The sequence below is a fragment of the Tauraco erythrolophus genome, chromosome 3 (genome assembly GCF_009769465.1).
Source record: "Tauraco erythrolophus isolate bTauEry1 chromosome 3, bTauEry1.pri, whole genome shotgun sequence".
Lineage (NCBI taxonomy): Eukaryota > Metazoa > Chordata > Aves > Musophagiformes > Musophagidae > Tauraco > Tauraco erythrolophus.
The window spans coordinates 45,854,802-45,869,155 of NC_141467.1; the positions used below are offsets into that span (position 1 = coordinate 45,854,802).

At 41.0% G+C, this 14,354-nt stretch overlaps 2 protein-coding genes across 3 annotated transcripts in view; one reads left to right on the top strand and one right to left on the bottom strand.

Annotated features, from left to right (window-relative positions):
* PTPN2 (protein tyrosine phosphatase non-receptor type 2) overlaps positions 1-734 on the top strand; it is a 33,057-nt gene extending 32,323 nt beyond the window's left edge. The window contains exon 10 of the mRNA XM_086608551.1: positions 4-734. Within this exon, the coding sequence (XP_086464677.1) occupies positions 4-25 (22 nt within the window). The 3' untranslated portion in view covers positions 26-734. The remainder of the gene's footprint in view (positions 1-3) is intronic.
* A 5,451-nt stretch (positions 735-6,185) lies between these two features.
* On the bottom strand, positions 6,186-14,294 carry PSMG2 (proteasome assembly chaperone 2). Of its 2 annotated transcripts, XM_086608554.1 has the most exons (8): positions 14,163-14,294; positions 12,343-12,514; positions 11,309-11,367; positions 10,204-10,322; positions 8,738-8,911; positions 7,383-7,503; positions 6,852-6,962; positions 6,186-6,440 (listed from the first exon to the last, which is right to left on the bottom strand). In XM_086608554.1, the coding sequence occupies exons 1-7, from the start codon at positions 14,229-14,231 to the stop codon at positions 6,870-6,872; spliced, it is 807 nt and encodes a 268-aa protein (XP_086464680.1). In that variant the 5' UTR covers positions 14,232-14,294; the 3' UTR covers positions 6,186-6,440; positions 6,852-6,869. The 2 variants fall into 2 exon arrangements, with proteins under 2 accessions (XP_086464680.1, XP_086464679.1); XM_086608553.1 differs by lacking the exon at positions 6,186-6,440 and having other exon boundaries at positions 6,450-6,962.
* Between the last annotated feature and the right edge of the window lie 60 nt (positions 14,295-14,354).

The following is a 14,354-nucleotide window of genomic DNA, read 5'->3' on the forward strand; positions in this document are numbered from 1 at the left end:
CAGGCCGAGACTGACTGACACCTAAGCCTTCGAGACTTGTGAATGTTCTGCAGCTATAAACTGCAAATTATTGACATGCAAAGCGAGACATGAACCCCTCTTCGGGAACAAAAAGTGAGGTCTGATAAGTAGCAAGAAGACCTCAGTTATCTGTTTACAACATAAACTGCGTCGAGGGGATGAAGACCACCAGCAGCGTGCTACTTTGCAAAACAAAATAATTTGCCATCCTGTGTTTTTATAATGCCTGTATTAATGTAGAAAGATGTAAAAGAAATAAATTAGGAAATATTTTGTTTTGTACTGCCATTCTTACTGTATTTTTATACTTTTTGGCAGCATTAAATATTTTTTTAAATTGACAATATGCTGTTGTGTGCACATTATGTTAGGGAGAAACTGTTAAGAGCCTGTTTTGCGGAAAAAGAAGTGTTTCGCCTTAAGGTTTCCTGATACCCTGTCTTAACTGGAAAACGGCAAAACAATTAGAATGTGCTTTATGCAAGTATTTTCTTTACTGTTAAGTATTGTAGTTTGAGCTAAGAGGAACTCTTGCACATTTCTTTTGTAATACACCACTAAGAATGTTATTTTATTAATCTGTGACCAGTTGGTTTGGTAATCCTCCTATGTTTGCTATCAAACATGCACAGAATGTTCAGAGTCACTTTGTGAAGGGAAAGCATTTTGTTGGTGGTGCTGTAAAGGGAAGAAAAATGGGAAGTCTGACCCCCACGGCCATACATAATTAATAGGTGCAGAGGGCCTGGTGTAAAGTGCACAAAGTGAACAGTGTCTTTAATTAAATGGGTTTTGGATTGTGCCATCACAGTGTCTTGTATGAATAATAATATTTTATTTTGCATCTCCCATCTCCTGTCAGCGTCCTGCTGGACGTAGTCTGAACAGCTGGATTGGAAAGGGGTAAACTGGAAGGCTATTAAAGGGATTCTTCTGATGGACTCAACAGGGTTTCCAGCCCCGTACCTCCTGTACCAGCTGATCTGAACTCTGCGCTCGCTGATGTTCTCTGATGGTTTCAGATAAACCTTAATCCACCAAAAAACTATGTTCAATATGCCTGTCTAAACTAGTATGTGGTGCAGTTTTGTATGTAATTTGTACTTCACGTATTTTTGTAACAGGTTTTTGTACAGTTTTTCATACAGTTGCTGAAAGTAAAGCACAGAGGGGGCGGGGAATCTAGGCCAATGGAGACAGTTTTTGCTAAAATAAGCAGCAACCTGAAATCTTAGCAGAACTTGGTTTCGAGGCTCATTTGTGAAGGCGAGTATGTTCTGAGTTGTGTTTAACTGGAACGTGAAGCTGAATCGGGGCAGCACTTACTGCCATTACTTGAGCTAAATACGTGCTTGACACCATCTTGAAATAGTCTAAATCACCAGTCTGGTTTGTCTAAATACTTTGATTTCCTTAGATGGTTAGGATTGCTCCTAGCCTGTGTTTGAGGGGAAAACAATGGGACAACTTGATTCAGCTTTCATTTTCAAGTTGGTGCAGCTGTGAGACCAGGAGCTTTTATCGTGAGAGATCCAGGTCTGGCCCAAACCACTGCAATAAACCCTGTTGTTATTGAATGCAGGAACGGAGCCTGTTTGTGCCGCTTGATACAGCTTTGGGTACGGCTTTCGGCTGTTCATGCATTTTCCCTTTGGCTGTGATTTATGTTGTCATTATTTTTGTCCTCTTTGAATTGCGACTAAGCAGAAGGTGTACGACTACCGGAAACGTGCGTGTGCTTCGCTATTTTACCTGCTGCTGTCATGCGTAGCTATCAAATACGCAACCGATTTGTTTTATCTCGTGGTGTGTAGAGGACTGAGGGTACTTTGACTCTCATCACACAGTGGACTCTTCTAATCCAAATACAAATTTCCTCGTGCTTGGTTTTTAAACGGCTGCTGGACTAAATTTGCTGTCAGGCTAACTGCATGAACAGGCAAAGGGGATAAAGATGGAGTTGTTCCAAAACCAGAGCTTTGTCAGGCTGATAGGTTTTGCTGAGGGCTGCCTTGTGGCAGCAGAAGTCTTGGCTAACTGGCCCAGGAACTTCTGACGTGCACGTGTTTTGTTATTTCTATGCAAGGCCACAATTTTTGACTACTGCTGGGAAAATGTATTTTAAAAGGTGAAGGAAGGGGAGAGGCTGCCTTGGAGGGCGGGGAAGGACAATTTGAATGTCTAATCGCAGTCTTAAATGGAGTTAGAAGAATCAGACTTGCAGATTTTCAAATGAAAAAGCTGTGATTTACTGGCTCCCACTTTTTTTTTCCATCTTCAGGAGAAGCATTGAAGAGAATCATAGAATCATAGAATGCTTAGAGTTGGGAGGGACCTTAAAGATCATCTCTAGTTCCAACCTCCCTGCCATGGGCAGGGAAACCCTTTACTACACCAGGTTGCCCAAAGCCTCATCTAACCTGGCCTTGAACACTTCCAGGGATGGGGCATCTACAGCTTCTCTGGGCAACCTGTGCCAGTGCCTCACCACCCTCTGAGTGAAAAATTTCTTGCTTTTATCTAATCTAACTTGGTTTTATTGTTCACTAGCTCTTTTAACCCTGTTCTGCAGCAAGGCTTGGGTGTGCAAGAGGGTGGGTGCAGCAGTTGTCTGGCGTGTCCCCCGGGCGGGCGGTGGGCTGGGAAGCCGGAGGAGCTGGGGGCGGCTGCAGCCGCGCTCTGGGGGCCCCTGGCGGCCGCCCGGGCAACTGCCGGCCCGGCCCGGCCCCGGGGGAAGCTGGCGCCTCGTCCCGGTGAAGACCGACAGGTCCGCAAGAGCCCAAACCGGTATCTTGTTCCCAGGAAACTGGAAAGCCTTGAGGGTTTCTCTTTTAGAAAGTACGCATGGTACTAAGTGGTCCCCTTGTTCCTTCTCCTGGAGGTTTTACTCTGCTGTGCCTCTTGAGGAGGTACTCAGCATCTGTGGCTCGTTTAAGAACAATGTTGCGAGGCACATGACACCACCTTCGTTGCTTTTGTCTGCTCCTTCTTTCCCTCAATAATTAGTTTGTCCTCTTGTTCTAGGTACACCTCGTAGTAACGTCTTAAAAGCTACAAGGAGTGATTTAGTGCTTAACAACTCTCAGACCGCTCTTTTTTCTCCTGCTCTCCTAGGTGTGCCTTTATACTCACAAGTATAAAGGTATCAAGAGACGCCATTCTCAGCAAGCCTTTCACATCGGTCGTTCTAGTTGGTATCTGCTTTGACCTTGTATATTTTTCATTTGCACGATGCTTTCTCGATCTCACACAAAGTTGCTCGCCGGCGTAAAGCAGCTGCAGCGAACTCTGTGTGGGCTCGCTCTTGGTATGCCGCAAGGTATTTGAACCCCAAGCCTTTATGCAAACGAACTCCTTGCAACAAACCACACCACCCCACCCTTACTCCACAACTGATTTGCAGTTCTGAGCACCATGGGGGAGCACCAGGGTGCAGGTGGCAGAGATATTTAATGTTTACTGCAGCGTGACTGAAGGTCCCAGGCGTTAGAATAATGACACTCGTGAATAGGCCTAAACAAAGCAGTTAGTTAGACCCCAAAAGAACTAAATACTTAAACCAGAGCTAACTAAATAAAGCATATACAATCACTTTATTTTAAAAAAAAACAAAACCAACAAGAAAGCACCTCCAAAACCCAACAAAAAAACTGCTAAGAATCTTAAAAAGCTTGATAATTCCATTTTTCCCCACACCAACATCCTATGATGGTTGGAAAAGCCTGATGGAGCATCTCCAGTGCATCTATGACTATTTCCAAACAACCACACTCACTGTACAAGCCATAGGCGAGCTGAGGTTGAAGAGCTGGCTCTCTGGTGGGTACTGTTCAGTACCTTGCAGGTTGGTGTAATAAAAGACAGACGTACCTTCAGGGCTTCTTCTTTACACTCATTCCCGCTGCAGTTCTCCGAGCCCTGCACAAATGCAGGAACAGTCCCATGCTCATCTAGCAGAGGGACCCACACCAAGGTAGCACAGAGAGGCATTCGGCCCCTTCTTTCTGAAGAATATTTTTAATCTCGGGAAAGCTTCAAGAAGGTTCAGCAGATTCAAACAGCCATCTCCATCGCATTGGTTTCTTGGTGATGCCAACAGAACTCCACAAGTTAAATATTTTGCCCCCTTTAAAGACCACCATCCTATGTAGCAGCTCTCAGTTTAAAGTATTGTTCTTACCCACGTCCATCCACTCTTCTGAAATAACAGAGTTTATGTTCCAAGATGAGTACGTTTAAACTGCTAGGCCATTCTTTTGTGACCTGCTCTCCAGTACGTCAGCAAAGCCTCAACTCAAACCAAACATGATCGTTAGACCATCCAGAGGCATCAGTGCGTGAAAGAGATGATCTCTGAGTATCTCCTGCAGCTTCATTCTAAGGTCAGCTTATTTTACCAGCAAATCTGATACCCCCTGCTGGCTTTCAGGTCTAAAGCCCAAACCAGGACCATGATCAGTTTCAACTTCTGACTGCTTAGAAGGTCAAGGAAAATGAATACTTGGTTGCAGATTCAGCAGTGCATAACAACAAGCAAGTAGTTCTTGAAATTTACACAGCATGATGTGCTTAAAGTTACAAAGTACTCTTAAGTATTTCCTTGTTCAAGTTTTCAGCCAGCTTGGGTAGGATTCGGCTTTCCAAACTAGCCTACAGCAGTAAATCACACGCTCATAACAGTTACCAAATCTCTCTGTGCTCACTGCTGTCCAGTTACAGGTGATGTATGACTTTCACAGAGAATCTGAGAATCCATCACAATGAAGAACGGCATCAGAAGAATATTTAGGTTATTAGACCTTTTTTTAAAAACGCCGAATTTGAAGAAACAGTATTTGCAAGCACGAAATATCACCATGATGGGATCTATATGAAGGCAGGCCGCAAAGGGCTTAGCCCTCCACTTGCCTACAGAAACTCAAGCTGCTTGTAAAACAACGATGAAAACCATGAGCCAAAATAAATCTTTAAGCTCAGAATAACCTTGTGATCTTTTCAGTCATGTTATTTGGTTCAACTGCTGCTTGTAGCTTGGACATCAGTTGTATGCAAGTCACTTTTTGTTCAGGTAAGCTTCTTTTGATTCACAAATCACAGGCACATCGGTCATTCCTAAGCACTCCAAAACTATTCATAGCTCATTTTTCACACCATAAAACAAGGGGGCATCTTTGTGCATTACTACTGTAAAAACTTAATAATATGAGCAAAGGATTACGTCACATTTCTAGCATGGTATATAGTGTTAAGCACTATTGATGTTAATACAATTTAAACCTTTAAAAAATACCCGAAAGACACCAAACACCACAGATGTAATTAAGTAATGATGAAGCTTTTCCAATACTCCTAATGCCAGGAGCAGGTAGTTCCTGCTTAGATTGTTCTACACACGTCTAGGTTTGTGACTGCCTCAATATTTAACTTGAGATTGCCTACGTTTTAAGACAATATTTGAAGCTATTTGGAAATACAATGATATGAACCATTTGCTCCACATACCAGTTTTCTAAGGTTCAGTTTGCCCTGTATTATCTGCTTCTGCGAAGCAGACTTAAGACTGGAAAACACTTAAATTTCTTCTTGTTTTGTGGAAAAAGAACAGTAACTGAATATTCATTCAAATATTAGTCCTCTGTGACAGGTATTCACTATGATTCTGACCTCAAACTTTTAAAAATCCAAAGGGATGAATGACACTGCATCCTTTGGGTCATCAGCCACGTTCACCGAGTGGTTAGACTGAACGGCTCTTCTTGACCAACAGGCACAAGTTTTCAAACAATGCTGGCAACTGAATCTTACACCCACACCTTTAACAGATCTCTTCAGGACTGCTGCTGTTACTTTCCTCGTCATTTATACTACTGGCATGACAATACCACAGAAAAATTAAAATCTATTTAGCAGACTAAGTATTTAAAATTACACCCCGTATATACGTCATGTCTATTAACTCATAAGCTCTAACTCAGAAATTCCAGATTTAAAGTTATTTTTAAATAAGTTGATGTGACCAAGCACTTTCAAAAGATCAGAATTGAACATGTAGCTTAATAACGCAACATGAACCACTACAAACATTAAACATGGGAATTACGCATCACACAACTGGTGTCTCACACTAAGCTTACAAAATACACGGATACCGGACTGCCTGGTTTAACTCCTTCGTATTTCGGAGCACTGTGTTCATGCTCAAATTAGTCTAAGAAGGCTCATCTACCTAGAAATCTTCAGTTTTAGCAGCTCTGCAGCCCTTGGAAGCAGAAGGCAAATTGCACACCAGAAACAGACCAGAAAAGCTAGGACAGGCTGCAGTATCACTTGCAGCCTCCCCAGCTGACAATACCACAACAGCATCAGGCAAAGGTGGTGAAACTGGTCACTTCTGAGCTTTGTTTACATCACCTGAAAGGCTTTTTAAAAAAAAAAAAAAAAGCCAAGATCCACCGTTGGCAAGGAATAGCAGGGTTTTATCTTTATAAGTAAATCTATGCCTGTGCATCAACCTCAAGTTCTGAGCTATGTTAAGAAAGGGCACCGTAAGCTTTTTCATAGCAATAACACTTAACCAAAGAAAAAAGTTTTTTAAATAATATTTTATTAGAAAAAAATTCAACCAAAGTTATTCAATAAACAACTGTACAAAACATATTTCTTTGGTGAATTTGTGAAAGTTTTTAAATTTCTTTTGCTACCCACATATGTGAAAGGAATTTTTCTTTGAATAAAGAATTTATGTACACAATAAAGTAAGCTGCTGTTGCTTGGCAATTACTATGTAATCACCTCCTCAAGGGATGTTTGAGACTGCACATGTGACTTACAGAAGAATTCAAAATCTATCAGAAGAGTGCAGGTGGAAGACCGTTGCCAAAAAGCAAGCGCCAAGAACTTGGTATTTTCCATTGTGAAGAAGTATCTGTGGAATTGTTGCCCTGCAACAAAAACAGAATAAGTCTTTTTTAAGTAACAACGATGTGATTCTATCTCTGACACATGTATTAAAACAATGGGGAGCATTTCAAGCATCAGTATAATTGTGGGTTGCTTTAGAGAAGAGCACTGGAAGACTGAACTTGATCAACCTTCACACTATTCTCCCTCACACCTGTCAAACAAAGGGACTGGGGTTTTGGTTTGGCTTTTCAGGTGGGGAACTTCCAGTGAGATTTTAATCCAAATATACCTGTAATTTGGCACATACTTGACAATCGAAGGCCAAAACAAACCCAAACTATGCATTTTTAACCTCTCTAAAATTCAGCCGAGTAACATTTTTGATTTTGCATTGAAGAAAAATGAAAATAACTGATATAAAACACAAAAACAAGAACTCTAGATGAAACAGCACTTACTTCGCTTTTAATTAGCTGGAGCCATTCATTAAGATAGTTAACAAGAGCAAACGCATCAGGGATGTTGTCCCCTTCTGAGCAGAATTTCAGAAGAACTGCCATCGGGATTCCTTTTGAAGAGCTGTAACAAAAATGAGCAGGCATTTCTATTGCTTTTCTAAACCCAGAACAATTATATTTATGTATTAAGAGCAACAACAATCTGCATATGGCTTGTTAAAAAAAAACAAACACAAAAGCAAACAAAAACTAAAAACATATGCGTATATGGAGAGATCTTTTTCTCCTCTTCAGACTTCCTTGACTGCATTTTCACACTTCATGTTCTTTTTCTTAGTTTTGAATGTGTTCTTTGCTTTGTGAGGCAGAACTCCTAGGTCATGGAAATGTTACTCGGGGCCCCTTTTACATTGCATTTTTGTGCTGGTGGGGCATTTATACAGAACCTTTGATATTATCACTCCTTATCTTTCTGTGTATTTCAAACAACAGTTTTGCAGGCTGCATATCACTTCTTTACTCGCAATATTCCAATTTTTTCATTTAGATATGAAGATTGTTATAATTTTTTATTATTATTTTTTCCCCTAAAGTCCTGGGAGGGGTGTTGTGTTTTTTTTTTTTCATTTGTACATTGTTTCCATCCTGAAGACGGTACAAAGGTAACCATGATATTAGTAACTCTCCTCCTGTTGGGTGCAACAGTTTGGACAGATGTCAAAAACAATAGCTAAAAAAATAAAAGTGAATTTTCCACCTGACAGTTACAAAAAAACTCCACCTTTTGCAGACCTAACACAGTTTTACCATAATGAGTGGGTATTACTACCCAAAATTTGAAACTCAGACATGCTTTGGGCACAACCTATAATGCACGCACCTTTTAACAAAAACTCCACACCTAGTTGTTTGCTGGTCCTGAAATCTTAACTCATTCTTAGTGCTCAGATTTTTTTTTTTCCCTCACAACCGATGACAGAACTATTTGTCACAGGACACAGTTTAGTATCACCGGTACAGAAATTTTACTATTTACAAATTGTGCTTTGCATAAAATCAGATACCAGTTAATAACGATCTTAACTGTAAAGGCTTTAATATTTTCCTTTAGCCTAGCCACTTATGTTTTTATCATATTTTAACTTTATAATGCAGAATTCCCTGTTTTCTGGCATACTATATCCTCTAAATCTTCTCTCAATTTTGGGCTTGATCTGGAAGTTCTATTCCTACAAAACCCTTTTATATGAAAAGAAGGACTTTTCTTATAACATAATGGTCAAAAAGATAATTTTATCTATGCACTAAAAACAGGACTTCTGATATCTTTCTGTGCGTATCTTTAGGTAACTCACCTCTCAGTGAACAACAGTTTTGTGATGCCACCTCCAGGAATATGTAGAACTTTTTCAGTATCATTTATTCCAGGGTAAGCTGCTACTTTTTCCATTTCTTTCCACTTTAGCTCCTGCATAACGCCTCCAACTGCTTTCTCAAGGTCAGGTGTAAGTAGGTAGCGTAGCGGTGTCCTAGGAACAAATCAAGAATGCATTCAGTCGGACTATAAAAGTCACTACTGATGTTATTACTTGTGACAGAAAGAAGCTGCCAGCATTGAGGACCTCACACCTGCAATGAGGAATTGCACTGCCATCCCTTTCCTCCTCAAATCAAAGTTAAAAAGTAGTCTGTGGCTTCAAAACAGTACAAACTACTCAGCTTTCTGCCACAAATAGAACTAAGGTAACGTCTTTTTAGATGTTAACTAGCAAGTACCAGATACATAAGCAGATAAATAAGAAAACTGCTTATGGTTGTTAAAATTATTTACAAATGAAATGTGCTTTTTCTTCCTTCAGAAAGGAGGTGATCAAATTAAAGTTAGTTACAGTAAAGTTGGACTTCACTGGGATACCAAACTCTTGATAAGCTCACACTACAAATACCTGCAGACTTCAGCCAATAAATACACTTTTCTGAATGCACGAGCCTCCCTCTTTAGTGAATCTGCTATCAGATAGTTATTCTGTGGTGCTGGGGGAGGGGGAGTGGTAAATCTCCACAATTTATGACTCAGACCGCATCAAATAATCCCACTCATTTCATTCCATGTTAGCTGGCTATTCTGCAACTGGATACAAACATCACTGGCAACTTTATCTGGGAAGTGCATGGACCTAAACCTCCTTTAAGGGCCTACACATCTATACAGCCTGAGGATAACAACTGGTCTTTTGCAAAAATACTAATATTTGTTTGGTTTTGTAAATCACCGACTATGATGTCCTCAATCAGCAAGCTGTGCTTGTTTTCAAATGGGGTAATAGCTCATAAAAATACATATAGTCTGAACTTTACAGTTGCCTCCCAGCAAATAAGAATTGATAACTTCCTATAAAAAAAGAATGACAACTAAGCTTTTTAAATGCAGAATAATGAAGAGGCAAGAAACTAATCAATATTCTAATTAACTGTAAAAATCTAATCTGTGACCTGTATGTTAGCAGCTAATCCCTGACATCGCTTGCAACCACAAGAAATTAAGAAGTTAAAACTGAAGCTCTGTTGCCTGACAGTGCAGGCCAAGTGTAATTTGCTTACAGCTTATTATTTGCTCCATACTTTTGACGGAGTTACTTAGCAGTAACTAACAAAGTTCAGACACTAATCGTGTATAGCATAATGTTTTAATGGCATATTAAGTATTTTATGACCTGTGTACGCAGTCAAGCAAGAGAATGTTGCCAAAAGTACTCAGTAGAAGGAAATACGTCAGTTTGTCAAAAAGAACAGAAAAGGTCTTTTAATGACACAAACATACCCAAGAAGTTGCTCATCATCACGCTGGTATGCATGGCTGCTAGAGAGAACGACGACTCTGGCACATTTGCTGCTTTTGACCCAAGAAAGCAGTGTTTGACAGAATGGCCTGTACTTGTTCTTTATGCAAAGACAGAGAAAAAAAAGTTTCATAACTACATTATGTCCTTAAAAAAAAGCCAAAAGCCAACAATACTAGCTATTACATATAGGTGTGACATAGAATGTTTACCAGTGATGTACATTTTTCTTCATATCCATTTAGTCTTCAGATTCAGATATATTTTCAAAAAGCAGAGGACTGCTCTGGTTGTTCACTTAATCAAAACTACATGTACGATGATAAAAATTATGATTAAGATCCATTACCAGCAGCAGTACCCCCTGTTTTGTGTGTCACTAATACCAACGGAAAAAGCTTTAGAGTAAGATGGGATGGTAGGATCATACAGTATTTTTGCACACTCTGAAATGCTAAAAACTGTAGCACAATTGTTTTTCTGGTGTAATATTCTACTTATTTTAAATTACAGCCGCCATCCAGTTAATGAGCAATTCTGAATTCTTCATCTTTTTACATAGTGAATGCACTTTAAATGAATATAGAACACTACGAAATAATTAAATTGGAGTGACATAAAAAAATAAGCTATTACAACAAGAGACAAACACACAAAGACAGTCAACTGTAGGGAGAAAAAAGAAACGGACAAAACCCAGCCCATTTTGTGTTTTCAAGGCTGTTAATAACTAAGGACATATTTACACTAAAATCTACCAACATAGGTGGGCTGTTTTCAGACTTTGAAAAACAAAACAAAACAAAACCTCAACCCTCAATGAATGCAGAAGCTAATTTTCATTAGCTAAAATTGTATCAACTGTAGAATATGTTACAGCACAAAGTAGAAAAATACTTTGTTCTTTTTCAGTCTGTTTTGGTTTTGTTTTTACTTAAAAAAAAACACAAAATGTTTTATAAAGTGGCACAATTGTTCTAGTTTTGCTTACTTAGTCTTAAAATTTACCTAGGCCACTTAAACTATTTGCCAGTAGAACTATCCAAACTGAGTAGTGAAGTAAAAACAATCAATGAGCATGCATACCTTTATAAAAGGTGATCGGATCTGCAGAACTACAAGTTTCTTTGAAGGTAATGAATATACTACAAGAAAAAAAAAAAAAAAAGTTTTGTAAGAAGAAAGCAAGTAAGAGATCTGGGTTTAGAAGTATCCATATTTATCCAATTTACAAACCTCAGGATAGTAAACCTTTCAACTACCAATTCATACAGGAAAGTCTGACAAGAAAATTTCATATGGGAAAGACCTGGAGTACTGTGTTCAGCTCTGGGACCCCTCACAGAATAAGGACCTAGACATGTTGGAATGGGTTCAGACGAGGGCCATGCAGATGATCTGAGGACTGGAGCACCTCTCCTATGAAGACAGGGTGAAGAAAGAGTTGGGGTTGTTCAGCCTGGAGAAGAGAAAGCTCTGGGGAGACCTTCTAGCAGCCTTCCAGTACCCAAAGGGGGCCTACAGGAAAGCTGGAGAGGGACTTTTTGCAGGGATGTGTAGTGATAGGACAAGGGGCAATGGCTTTAAACTGAAAAAGGGGAGATTTAGATTAGGCATAAGGAAGAAATTCTTCACTCTTGGGGTAAAGCACTGGAACAGGCTGCCCCAAGAAGCAGCAGATGCCCCATCCCTGGAAGTATTCAAGACCAGGCTGGATGAGGCTTTGAGCAACCTGATCTAGGGGAAGGTGTCCCTGCCCATGGCAGGGGGTGGAACTAGATGATCTTTAAGGTCCCTTCCAACCCAAACCATCCTGTGATTCTATGTGCACACTTTATGTTGCTTTGGATTAAAACCACAGAGAGTTTTGGCTGCACTGTAACATGGCTGAAATTCAGCATTTCTTATTGGTTCCATATGTCAAACTGGTTATCCAAAATAATAAGAGTTAAGAGTTTCCTCTGTGAAGTGTAAATACATTCTTATCTGTAAGTTACTCAAGTTATTACTGACCTTAGTTTAAACATTGTTCAATTAAGCAAAATGTAACAACAGAAAAGTAAATATAACATTCTTGCACCTTATGCAGTTTGCAGACATCTTCGGCATTCAACACTCACCTTCAGCATTTATACTCAGCTCCATTGAGTTTTCTTCTGCTGTTGCATATGGATTATTTCCAACCATTGGCACCAGGCAATCAGTGTAGAAGTAACCAACTTTAGTCATGTCAAGCGTGGAAATCACTAGATCTATTGCCAGTTGACCAACATTTCCCACCGACACTGCTGGCTGAAGTAACAGAAGTTACTGATTTACAGTGTGTTTTACAGACAATACAATACTCTGTTCAAATAGTTAAAGTTTAAATTACTTCAATTCTGTCAAACATGATTTCTAAAAGCAGCTGCTCATTCTCTAACAAAGGGGACTATTTCTTAACAGATTACTAACGCAGACTTTGGTCCCTGTCCCACAATAACATCCTGGCCACTTCTGTAAATAATCCTGTACCACTGTAAACTTAAACAAGGGCTTGGAAATTTGTCTCCTCTCTCTCTTTTTTTGGATACAGAGTAGATAAAAGTCACTCAAACGACTAATGCAGAGATTGGAAGGACTCAGGTGACACTTAACAGTAATGTAGGCATTAAATCTATAAATCTCAGCTTGATTCATATTGTTTGTCATCTTTTAAGGACGAAAAGCTAGGGGTCATCTTGGATTCATTTCATAGGAATTGCCATGGGTTATCACCAATCGGGGCAGATACTGACCTAATCTGATGGCATAGAAAGAGAAATTCAAGAGTTTGTCTTCCCGTATCAGTTTCTGTAGAAGGACACAACAGTAAAATTTTCGATTTCTTCCCTCTAATTTATAAGCAAGTTCGTGTTTACAAATTGCTGCTGCCACCAATTTTGGAAACACTGAATGTGATACTGATAAACCCAAGGTGAAGGAGGACTTAACAGCACTTACAGGCTGTCATTACAAACTGGCTGGCTCTCAATAGCCTGTTACTGCCAGACAAATAAAACAGCAGAGATCTCTTTCCTGTGGCTAGTCAGCTGATCCGGAATGACTTCCTGTGCAGAGTCATTCCAGCCTGTGCAGCCCTCGCTGAAAAGGGATAAGGTTACCTCTAAGTAATACAGTAAAGGGACTCGCTACTAGGAAAAATAATGGTTTGCTACTTCACAGCCTGCACTGGAACTCTTACCCCACAATAACCAATGTAACCTCAGGTCGATTACTTCAAATTGATTTCACACCACGTATGAAGACGATTAAAACGCTTCCTAAATCAATCCTAATCAGAGTTTAAACATAACAAAATGAGCAGTTTTTCATTAAAAACACATATATAGCATTTAAGCGAAAAAAAATAACCTTGTATTCCAGTGCCGACACACAGATACTGCAAATTTCGTAAGACAACATACGACATTTTAGTCTTGGAGTGAAAGATGTAGCTATAGCTGAGCACACAACGCTTAGCTTGACAGGAGCAGAAAGCAGGGGACTGAGGAGGGAGGAATTAACAGAAACGGAAGAGACCGCACTAATCTGCTGGAAACAGCTGCGGGAAGGAATCCTGCAAATCCCCGTCTTTTAATCGGCAAAACACCCGATACACACGCAGGCACAGCAACCGCCGGCCCAACGCCTCTCCCAACGCTTTCCCGCGGGCAAGCACCCGGGGACGACCCCCGCGCGGGGGTGAGAGGCCGAAGCGCCCCGGCCCTCCTGCCTCACAGGCGCGGCTGAGCCAGGGAGAGACGCCCCTGCCCGCGCCCTACGGAGCGGCGAGAAGCCCTGAGCGCCCAGGCCCCAGGAAGCGGCACGCCTCTCTCGCCCGCTCCAGGGCGCCCCGCTGGGGCAGCGCCCGCTCAAGCCCACTGAGGGCGGGGCGGGGGGAGGCAGGAGCACGACCTACCATGAGCAGAGTGAAGCCTTTGAAGTCGGAGCTGGCGGAGCCCCCGCCGCGCTCGCATGGAACAAACATGCCGGCCGGGGAGGAAGAAAACAACGAGCGGCTCGCCGCTCTCCTCAGCGGGGCGGAGCGTAACGTCCGTAACCGCCGACCTCGCGGCTGCGCCGTCGCCCGCGCCCGTTGGAGCGGCGGTTG

Excerpts from the sequence above, each read along its gene's own strand:
- PSMG2 (XM_086608554.1), bottom strand. The coding sequence starts at position 14,231 with ATGTTTGTTCCATGCGAGCGCGGCGGGGGCTCCGCCAGCTCCGACTTC. Across the intron at positions 11,368-12,342 it reads GCTGAGTATAAATGCTGAAG|TATATTCATTACCTTCAAAG; the intron begins GTGAGTGTTGAA and ends TTTTTCTTGTAG. Across the intron at positions 6,963-7,382 it reads TCCAGCTAATTAAAAGCGAA|GGCAACAATTCCACAGATAC; the intron begins GTAAGTGCTGTT and ends TTTTTGTTGCAG.